The sequence below is a fragment of the Daphnia pulicaria genome, chromosome 7 (assembly GCF_021234035.1).
Source record: "Daphnia pulicaria isolate SC F1-1A chromosome 7, SC_F0-13Bv2, whole genome shotgun sequence".
NCBI lineage: Eukaryota > Metazoa > Arthropoda > Branchiopoda > Diplostraca > Daphniidae > Daphnia > Daphnia pulicaria.
Window position 1 is genome coordinate 2,271,049 of NC_060919.1, and position 10,522 is coordinate 2,281,570.

General features: G+C 39.5%; 3 protein-coding genes across 9 annotated transcripts in view; 1 reads left to right on the plus strand and 2 right to left on the minus strand.

Annotated features, from left to right (window-relative positions):
- Positions 1-10,522, minus strand: part of LOC124349621 (LIM homeobox transcription factor 1-alpha-like) — a 947,038-nt gene that overhangs the window by 372,297 nt on the left and 564,219 nt on the right. The window lies entirely within an intron of this gene.
- Positions 1,193-6,053, minus strand: LOC124349928 (suppressor protein SRP40-like). Of its 5 annotated transcripts, XM_046800871.1 has the most exons (4): positions 6,035-6,053; positions 5,826-5,953; positions 4,998-5,087; positions 1,193-2,094 (listed from the first exon to the last, which is right to left on the minus strand). In XM_046800871.1, the coding sequence occupies exons 3-4, from the start codon at positions 5,072-5,074 to the stop codon at positions 1,362-1,364; spliced, it is 810 nt and encodes a 269-aa protein (XP_046656827.1). In that variant the 5' UTR covers positions 5,075-5,087; positions 5,826-5,953; positions 6,035-6,053; the 3' UTR covers positions 1,193-1,361. The 5 variants fall into 5 exon arrangements, with proteins under 5 accessions (XP_046656827.1, XP_046656826.1, XP_046656828.1 ...); XM_046800870.1 differs by lacking the exon at positions 6,035-6,053 and having other exon boundaries at positions 5,826-5,983; XM_046800872.1 differs by lacking the exons at positions 4,998-5,087; positions 5,826-5,953; positions 6,035-6,053 and adding an exon at positions 3,515-3,907.
- On the plus strand, positions 6,158-10,456 carry LOC124349752. 3 transcript variants are annotated; one of them, XM_046800576.1, is made up of 9 exons: positions 6,158-6,712; positions 6,923-7,034; positions 8,316-8,377; positions 8,450-8,502; positions 8,609-9,168; positions 9,236-9,775; positions 9,840-9,908; positions 9,973-10,062; positions 10,133-10,456. In XM_046800576.1, the coding sequence occupies exons 5-9, from the start codon at positions 8,731-8,733 to the stop codon at positions 10,220-10,222; spliced, it is 1,227 nt and encodes a 408-aa protein (XP_046656532.1). In that variant the 5' UTR covers positions 6,158-6,712; positions 6,923-7,034; positions 8,316-8,377; positions 8,450-8,502; positions 8,609-8,730; the 3' UTR covers positions 10,223-10,456. The 3 variants fall into 3 exon arrangements, with proteins under 3 accessions (XP_046656532.1, XP_046656533.1, XP_046656534.1); XM_046800577.1 differs by having other exon boundaries at positions 8,671-9,168; XM_046800578.1 differs by lacking the exon at positions 8,316-8,377.

The following is a 10,522-nucleotide window of genomic DNA, read 5'->3' on the forward strand; positions in this document are numbered from 1 at the left end:
GCTGATTCTACATTTTTTCTCCTGGTTATAATATTCGTTGAACTCCATCACGAAAGATATTGCACACGTAGCAGCACACGCACCTTTGAACCTGCCAACTGATATTCTGCTGCAGACGACTTCCGCCATTTTTTCTCGGCCGTGACATTATTTCATTGGCGGATGAGAGAGACAAAATAAAATTTAGAAAGATGGCAAACAACCTTTGAATATATATATTTATTATATAATTCTCATTGGGTTTCAATTGGTTTTTTAGCTAGGCTAAATATGCTACAAAAAAGGGGGGGGGGGAAATGTGGAAAACTATGCAAAATTATCGACACAAAATTGGAGGGGGCATCTGCATGTGCGCTAGAAATGTTGAAGCCATGAAATTGCGCAACAGCACCAAATCAGAAAAAATTTTGGTAAGATATAATAATAATATATATATAATTATTTTCAGCAGTGCTATAAGTGAAATAAAAACAATTGTGGACACAAGGCAAAAATTTCGTCGTTTTTCTTTCTTTTCTTCCGGTTGTTTTTCTCCCCAAATCTTGAATGATTCCCTATATACTCGACACATGATAAATCTGGCCTATGACGTGATCCATAGACACGCGTGAGCAAATCAAAATGACGTGGTGCGTCACCTTTTATTTTCGGAGAAAAAAAAGGACCGAAAGGTGCGCTAACACAACAGAAATTAAAAAAAACAAACAACATAGTACAGAATATAATTTTAAAATAATTGAAAATTTAAAAAAAAAATTAATTTTTTAATTTTTATCGAATTTTGGAAAAATTGGCGGAGAATTTAAAAAAAATTTCTACATTTTTAAGAATTGTTTTTCCATGGATATATTTCCCCTCCGCCGGATGAATTGGAAAAGAAAGAAAAAAGAATCGCTTCACACACACTCACAAGAATCACATTCATTCAATCTTTACACACACACACGCTATTCTCTTGCGGAACATTACTCGAAATTCGGAATCGCGTCGCAAATTAAACCAAAAACCAAATATATTAAAAAATACACCCAAACAAAAAAAAAAAGAAAAAAAAAATTGTTAAACTCACACACACACACTCTACTTTGGTTAATTTCTCTCGAATTTTTGTTTTTTTAAATTCCCTTATTTTTTTGTAATATTGAAAAAAAAAAATTATGGATAAAGAGTAAAGACAGGAGGGGGGGGGGGGTAAGCGGAAATAATCGTGTACATTTTTTAATGAATTAATGAATAATAAATGTTTGAGACAGATGTTGTTGTGGGGTAGAGAAACGCGAATTATGGAAACGCCGTCAAATAAGAAAGGCAGCTACTGTTGTTGTTATTATTACGTGGTTGTTGTTGTTGTTGCCAAAAATTCAATCAGCACTTCCGATTTCGACGTGGTAGCGGTGGGTGAGATAATTGGCGGCGTCGGCCATGTGTTCCAAACACTGATGAAGGCCGAGCAAGTGCCGGCGGAATTGATCGGCCATCCGTTCAACGCACTCCTCACCATCCGGCTCGCGTTCAACGCCGGAATCTTCCGTGCTGCTCTCGTGATCCATCAACCCCGACTCGGAGTCGCTGTCGCTGTAACTGGCCCCCGTGCCGGATGAAGATGAAGAAGAAGATGATGATGAAGAAGAAGAAGAAGATGATGAGGATGAAGATGACGTCGTTGATGAAGAGGAAGAAGAGGCCATCGAAGTCATGGAATTAACAGACGGTCGTCTAACCATGCTGCTAGATCTCTGACTGTTGTTGTTGCTGCTGCTGCTATTTTGGTTGTTGGCGCTGCTGCTGCTGTTGTCGGTGCAAGTGCGATTGCCCCAAATCAATTCGTTTTTCAATGAATTGAGCATCGTGTAGAGACTGTGCAAATCGGCCGATTGCATATCGCGAATCATGGCTCGTGAACGACGTGGCACGCGAGTGTCCAGTTCGGGATCGCTGCCCACCGGGACGTCCATCAGCTTGCACGGCACCATCACCGTTTCGTCCATATTGGCCACGGCCCTCGAAAACTTTTCCATGGCGAACACGACGCTCTGCTGGGAAAATTCGCTCGAGGTGTTGTCAAAAGACATCGTCTTCCTCAACGTCGAGTTCCTGTTTAAAATAAATTAAAAATAATTAATTTTAAATTAATGAAAAACACCGAAATTAATAAATAATCAACGCACCAATTCTCATGAATGTCATAATCAAATTTCATTTTTTATCTAAATTTACACCTTTGGGATAACAATCGAAATAGCCCCAAGTTGTAACCGTGTGGGTGTACAGCCAACGACTGAGCAACTTGGCACTGATTTGCCCAGACTTATCCACCACTCACAATTGGACAGAGTAACCCGAGATATTTCCCATAACCGGTCCAAACTTCTTCGTTCGTTCTCAAAAATCTTTTTCGTCGCTCTCAAAAATAGTCTCTCAATTGTGTGTTGTACCATCGGTCCAACACGTGGGATCGAAGGATTCCATTTCAAGGATAGGCACGTGTACTAAAACGAAAAAAGAACTACATCTAGAACACTCACGAAATAAAAGTTATCACTATGGCAATGACTCCTTGGGCCATAGCAACCGTCGTCAGTTGGGACCCCCAGGTGTTGGCTCGTCGCCCGTTGCTACGCGGTTTCAATTTTTCGCAATCTTATACGATGATCCCGTATGTGTCAAATTAAAAAAACATCAAAACTTGTTTTCACTGGGCACTGCCCTTTGATTCTATCCATATTTGTAAACGTTAACCACAACACTAGACGGGAGAAGATAACAGTGTTGACAAAATCATGGACCTGTCAAATTTTTAGGCATCACCTGGGCTGGTCTCCTAATAATCTACAGTTACACAAATCAAACGGGAAATGGAATAAAATTTTTACCTGAAATCGTTCATAAACCTGCCGACATTTTCCTTTGGCGTAATAATAACTACGACTGAACTGAGAACCACCACCCCGCTACACACGGGTGTGTGTGCATCGATCCAAAGGATCACGCCACTTTCAGTTCTCTATTCTCATTGGTCCGACATACACACACACATCAGCCGGTGTGTGACGCACAGCGTTGCCAGTCACACCCAAAATGGCTTCTTTCGTCATAGAGACTCTTCTTCTTCCTTCCTCTCTCCGTCTTTTATTCAGGTGAAAGCTTTACAAAACATTACCCAGACAACTAAATAAGATTAAGCCTTCCTGTTGACTCAACGTCAGATAAGTTTCAAGTGATAAAGCAGAAAAAAGTACTATTGCACTCGACTGTGTGTGTGCTACTCATCGTTACAATAAACAGGTGTTTTTCGAAAAGAATAGGAAAATGGTGGCGTCACGTGACTGGCCTCGATTTCTTCTAGCCGAGTCTCTCTTTTTCTCTCTCTCTCTCTCTCACAATTGGAAAGTAGGACCGAATAACTTGAGTGGACCTGTTTCTTTTTTTTTCCACCCGTCGTTTCTACGTACTTCACTTTGCTGCTGCTAATTGACAGTAGATAGATTAATATTATGTAGGTGGGTGAACTTACGTTAAAGGGGAATCGCGATGGTACGAATGCCGCGACATCTTTGAGCTCAAATTGAAACGTTTTCAATCAAAATGAATGAAAAATAACAAAAATCCAGAGTCACACACTAAATGGTCCACTGCGGAATTAAGAGTGTCAAGTCCGTTTTGTTTTTGAACGAGAATGGTCGCCACAAAATAATAAACGCACTTTTTGATTTAGAAAAACACCTGCATTGGAAATAATAATCAAACTTTTTCTTTTGCTTTTTAAATTCGATCACAGAGTCAACAGCTCTGTCCGAGTAGGGCCACTCGAATGAGAAGAGTTTGGCTAGGTAACGGTGATTTTCCCTTCTTGTCTATCGCTGCTGCTGCTGCTGTAGTCTCCCATCGGCGCGTGAAAGTTTCCTCCCACCTGGAAATTTTGGCGGTGGCGCTGCTGGCGCATTTACCTGTGACTGCCAAGCCCCTCTCGCAGTCCGTTTTCCCTTCTTCGATGATTTCCAAAAACAGATTCTTCCCTTTCCCAAAAATAAGAAGACAAATCTTTCGATTTTTTCTTTAAGGGTAAAAAGGCCTTCAAAAAATGTCCAGGTCTAAAAGAGAAATATAAACAGGTTCCTCCCAAGGGTTGTTGTTTGGTGACCCCCCAGAAAAACACACAAATTTGGTTTCAAAAAATTCCCACTCACATTTAAACCCCCGAAAATAAGGTTGAATGACCCGATACAACTGATTTTTCTTTCAAGAAGGGGGGTGATGTTGTTCATCTTAAACTTAGCAAAAGTAGGTTGAATCCGGGTCAAAATAGGTCACGATTTTTTGTGCGGCTGGTCAGTTGCACACACACACATACACGTCCGCCAGTGAAAGTGGTCCGTCCTTGACGCGTCTCGGATTGTAACACAGGTAGAAAAGGTGGGCACGCCAGAGAGCTCTCTCCGGCCGCAGACGACGAGCTTTTCTCTTATGGCCATTTAATTTCAAGGACTTTCTTCTTCTTTTTCTTCTACCAAGTCTCGACATATCCGGCCTTAAATTATCTCATTCACGAAGAAAGTTGTGTGTTTCTCGAAAAAATAGTGACAGCTGGTATAACACATTGGATGGGATAATCCGTCTCAATGGCTTAAAACCGATTTGAATTAAGAGGATTAGAGAAAATAATAATCCAAGGCCATGGTTACTATAATATCAACAAAAGAGATGACCTCTGTGGACTGGAGCCGGAAATGTGTGTCCACACTTGAAACGCAGTTGCGTCTTTAATGTAAAAGATGGAAAATCCCTTCGGGCCGGGATTTTTTTAAAACAATTTAAGTCTAATATTAATATTTTAAACAGAATGACCAAGTTGGTTTTTACACAATATCCTGTTGGGGAAAACCCTCTGTTTTACGGAGCCTGGTACGAAATTCATTTTAATAGCAACGGGGAAGCTCTAAAGAAAGAAAAATTCCCCAAGTGATTATAGGTAAATGACCCCCTTTCTTGTGTATCACCTGTCACGATCAGAGTTATCCATGGGATCGACGCAGGAAGCGGCACGACGTAGCAGTCGTATTTCTTGACTGATCATCTTTTCGTGATTCCTAAATGAATAAAAAGAAGAAAACAAAAATTTTCATCAGCAGGTGTGTGTGTGTGTGTTGTTGCTACGTAAAAATACAGAAACGAAAAAATGTTCCAACTGATAGCAAGAGTCTGACTCGATATGAAACATTTTGTGGCTTCCTTAGTCTGAAACCCATCATGGCGGAAGAAGGAAGCTGGCAACGTGACAAAAGAGGGTGATTGGACGAGACCAAGTTGAGCACGTGATGCACACGAGTATCGATCTTATTATTAGCTGCAAGAAAGTGAAAAATTTCTCAGCTGGGGGTGAATAATTCGACGAAAAAATTATGATTATACAAAACACTGGAATGTATAGGGCCTGGAGATGAAAAAGAAAAAATTTGGGCAATGATATGGCTGATGGCTGCGAGGCTTTAACACCCTTGTTTGCCCGTGAGGAAGGAAAAAGAGATGAAAATGGATGGACATACATGGTAATGGAATGAATGAATTTTTCGTTTTTCAAAGACAACAACGTCGATCCACCACCTGGAATGCTCTTGGCGGAAGGTTGAAGTTGAAAACGGCCAGCAGGAATTATATTCAAAAGTCTAGGAAAGGAGAGAGAGATGGAACCTTGACCTACTCTCTCACTTCGATTTCTTTTCTCTCTCTCTCTCACGTATACATTTTGAATGTGAACACTCCTCCGAGTATAAAATCTAATCCAGACAACAACACACTAACATGGCGAAATTGGGTCAGATGATTACCTAGGTATAGCCAGTTCACAGGGTCTCTCAGCTGCTGATTTTTTCGGTCAGCCCAGACAGTCTGACGGCCACACTCGGTTGTTATTTGGCAAGTTTTACGTGGGTTTCTGCTGACGCCGGTCGTTTGCCTTAGAGGAAAACAAAAGAAAAAATGCCGTTGCTACTCACACACACACATGTATCAGTTTGGGCTGCAGCTTTGGACTCACACACAGCTGATGGGGGGAGGGCGAGAGATTCCGCCATTCTCCCGCTCTACATTTGCGCCGATGCCGATACTAGAATTTTATTTTCTTTCTTCTTCTTCTAATATCGACCGCATCTTGAACGCCATCTAACGGTCATTTCATGTTTTAGTTTAGTTCTCTTTGTCGCCGCTAGATGATGAATGAAAAAAAGACGATACGTAATGGTCGTTTAATTTCGATGTCGTCACGCTTATTCCGGCCATCCGAAACGGGTCCATCGTCTAGTCCTAATAAGTTTTCACGACGGTGACCACACATCACCTGCGGGCAGAGGTTGCCTTTTTGACCTCATTCGATGGAAAAAGACACGAAAACATATCTCAAATGAGGATATGCTTCTGCCGGTTTCAGATAAACGATGACCTGTAACCTATATTTATAAAACTCTGCATGCATGCCGTCGAGACTGCTTTTCTCCAGTTCAAACTGTTCCTGCCGAGTTCAGTTTAAAGGGCTTTCTTTATGGCGATGCGTTCAACAAGACTTTGGCACCGTTTTAATGTTGACTACTTTCAGACTTCTGGTTTGCTGCTGCTGGTTGAAATTGACTGGGCCAACAGGTCACCAGTGAAAGTACCGTATTGTGTGCAAGATTTTCATTCACGAACAACATACCAAGACACGGCCATCATCCATCGGGTAAACTGGAAACACCAGCTTTCTTCTCACGAATCTCGCCATTTACATATTACTTTCACCTTATGCTGCTGACAACGTGAAACTCGATCTTCCTCCATGACATTTCTTGTTATTATTATGTGGAATGAATCGAAACCGACACAATCCAATGCTTTTGTTTTCTTCTTTTTCTACTTCATTTCACTCACGACTTGTTTTTTTGATTTCCAGATTGCCATTTTTCCACCACAACGGCACAAATGCCCCGTTTTTGGATGTTTCGTGAAATGCTGCACTGTACATATATGAAGACATTGAAACAGCAGAGTTTTCCCATATAACGGTACGTATGTATAATCGGTCGGCAGACAGCCAGGAAGTTTTTCAAAAGTTCTCGTTCTTCATGTTTTATATGGACATTGTGCGTTTGTTTTTACCCAAACGTGATATAAATGATGCTGAACCGGTTGAAATGTGCCAACATTTTTGGCCAGTTAAATGGCCACGGGTGTGGTTATTCGCATATACATTTTTGGGGATATCTCAAAATCTGCCGAGTCATTTTGCTGATGCTTTCTTATTGTAAAGATTTTCACAAGGAAGTTTCGTGAACATTATCGTGATCGTTTCTGGGCTCCAGGCTTTTTAAAATGAACTGCTGCATATTAGCAATATGCTAGTATTCCGTTACGATGAACTATTTATAGACAAGTTCGGGATGCTGAGTTGCACAACCGCAAAATTAGGATCGTGCGCCAACGAGTTTTTGTAACGTTGTGGGGATAGTAGAAAGCGGGTTTTTTATTATTTAAGCATAGAATTAGTTATCTAATCTTAGAAATGTTCAGGATTATCGTTGTTTAGAACATTCTGCTTTTTATAGAGTAATTTTAAATGTATAATTCAGCTTAGTTTACCCATTAAAATTAAAGAAAGTCCAAGCCTGGGATGCTGTTTAGTCTTTTCTTGTGTGTTTGAGCTTGTCACTTGTCAGCAGATCTGTCAAAAAACACAAGAAAAGACTAAACAGCATCCCAGGCTTGGACTTTCTTTAATTTTAATGGGTAAACTAAGCTGAATTATACATTTAAAATTACTCTATAAAAAGCAGAATGTTCTAAACAACGATAATCCTGAACATTTCTAAGATTAGATAAGTAATTCTATGCTTAAATAATAAAAAACCCGCTTTCTACTATCCCCACAACGTTACAAAAACTCGTTGGCGCACGATCCTAATTTTGCGGTTGTGCAACTCAGCATCCCGAACTTGTCTATAGCATTTACGCAACTACTTTTGCAGTAATAATATTTTCCGTTCACTTGAACTTTTATGCAAATGTCTCGTACTACAGATCTGCCAGCAGTTATAAATCATTTTCAAATATAACATCGATCCATCATCGTGGCTTAGTAGGCTCTATATTTATGCCAATTATCTCGTTGCTTTTGACTTGCAACAGACCTTCGTAACGTTTTGGATATTTGTTACCTTTTTTTTGAAATATTCTTAACCTAATAAACTTTCTTTGTCCATGGAAATGTGGCTCTAAATGGCACATTCACGCCATGAGAAAAGGAAAGTTATTGTTTCTGGTAACATGTTGTGTTGACAATGAAATAGATTGTCGTATTTCTCAACGTTGCACTGATGGGCGACAACGCAAAAGAATAACATTATATGCAGTAAGCTTTTAATTGTCATGACAACTCAAAGATACACAAATAATAAGCGTAATTGCCATTAACTAATTGCAGATCAATTATAGATCTCTGAAGAATATCTGCTGTCCTTCAACACACAAAACAAGGTCAGAATTCTACGTATTAGCTTTTGCGCACTGCAATTTATATGTTATACCAATTCATTGATTGCGTTGCACTCGTATAATAATGCCCTGCTCATCACCTGTCTAGACAAATTATTCTGTATGACATCTTGATTGATTTAAGTGATTCATTTCCAACATTAACACCAGGATCGGCAAACGAGAAAAATGCCGTTGCATCGCAGTTGGATGCACAGTTTGTAAAACACCATGGGTCTAGAACGTTTAAACATTTTATTCTTCTTGATTAACGCCACTGGCATGTTGCCCTACCGAATGATATTGGATAAGAAAAAGAAACGGTTCGAACGCTTTGATATCGGATGGCGTCACCCGGTTACATGGTGGTTTGTAGTCGTTTTAATTACCCAGCTCATTTATACACCTTACATGACCACCATGTCAGTTCTCAACGAAATTTCTCAAAGTAAAAATGAGTCTGTCATTTACATAATGACGACGGTTTTGTGGTTCGTTTGTTACGGAATAGTCAAACTTATTCCTACTATCCTTCTCTTCCGCGTTGGGGACTTCATAACGGCATTAACTGATCTGAAGAAAGTCGATCGAATTCTTGACAATATTCCAAACAATCAATGTTGGAGTAGACAGCGCACAGTTATTGGCTTTGTATGCGGAATCAGTATGGTGAGTTAAATGTCAAAAAATCATTTCGTGTGTTATTAATTTTCTTTATAAAAACTACCCGATACAGATAGTAACTATGCAGATTAGCGCCAGTTATCAGACGATACTTCCGGTTGAGAAGAAAGAAATATTACTTTATTTCTTCGAGTTTTTCATCAATTTTATAACATCACTTCAGTTAACTACATGGCTTCTTTTGATCCATTTAACTTACTACAACATCGCTCATCGTATTGCTATTCTGGCATATTTTGTTGATGATCAAGAGCCTATCCGAGGTGGAAAGAAGATTACTGTCGTTCCAGTAAAGGCTATTACTATCGGACCCGACACTGGGCAACTAAGCTTCCGTCTCCAGAAAGTCGACTACGCATTCGATCGATTGGCTAAGACGTGCAATCAACTCAAATCCATTTTCTCATTCCCAGCTCTTCTAATTCTATTGACATCATTTTTAAGTTGTACCATCAACATTTTTCTGTTGTTGCATTACTTCATTCAGCCGAATTCAGCGCAAAACAATATTTTATTCTATTTGGTGCTGTTAACTAGTCAAATTGGTATGGCTTTGGTAATTGTTGTATCTGCTGGTTTGCCCGCTCAGGAGGTATTTTAAAATTAATCTTTTACTAATTTTAAACTGCTTGTATTTGTTTTATGATTGAAAATAGGTTAAACGACTCCGGGGTAAGTTTCTGCGACTTTCAACCAAGGAAATTGATTTAAATGACGAAGCACAGGTATTAATTAATATTTTGCATTATTAAAAAGACATTCGACGTATATTTTTTTGTCCTATTCAAGTGCGCTGCTATTGTAATGGCGTTGTCGGAAGAACGAGTTCAATTGTCAGCCGGAGGATTAATGCCCATCGGGAAAGAATTGCTCCCTTCTGTAACTCCTAAACATACAAATCATTTTTAAAAGCTGCACATTAAAGCGATGATTTATTATTATATTATAGCTAACGGCAACGGTCATCACTTATTTGGTCATCCTGCTGCAGAACGCAATCAACAAGAAAGCGATCCAAGACAAGGGAACAGCAGTATAAACAGATGAGCATCAAAACACCCGAAATGTTTAATGGTGTTACCAAAGAAAGGTGTGTATTTCTCGCAATATACAAATCACGAAGGCAAATCAAAGAACAAACACAACTCAACAGGATACTTTCAGATAACGCACTTACACACACACACACCTTGTCCCCTGTTCTTTGTCGGATTTTTAAAACAAAAACTCTGTTTCCATTTGATGACATATACAATAAAGATGTATAACACAATTATGATGTCGACGTGGGGGGTTTTGGTTGTCAAAAGTTTGATAAAAAAATCAAAATTCTGTACAG

Bases quoted from the DNA above. Each gene is read 5' to 3' on its own strand.
- LOC124349752 (XM_046800576.1), top strand. From the start codon at position 8,731: ATGGGTCTAGAACGTTTAAACATTTTATTCTTCTTGATTAACGCCACT. The intron at 9,169-9,235 runs GTGAGTTAAATG...TACCCGATACAG, and splicing joins TTGTATGCGGAATCAGTATG to ATAGTAACTATGCAGATTAG. The intron at 9,776-9,839 runs GTATTTTAAAAT...GATTGAAAATAG, and splicing joins CTGGTTTGCCCGCTCAGGAG to GTTAAACGACTCCGGGGTAA.
- LOC124349928 (XM_046800871.1), bottom strand. From the start codon at position 5,074: ATGATCAGTCAAGAAATACGACTGCTACGTCGTGCCGCTTCCTGCGTC. The intron at 2,095-4,997 runs GTGATACACAAG...TATTTTAAACAG, and splicing joins GATAACTCTGATCGTGACAG to GAACTCGACGTTGAGGAAGA.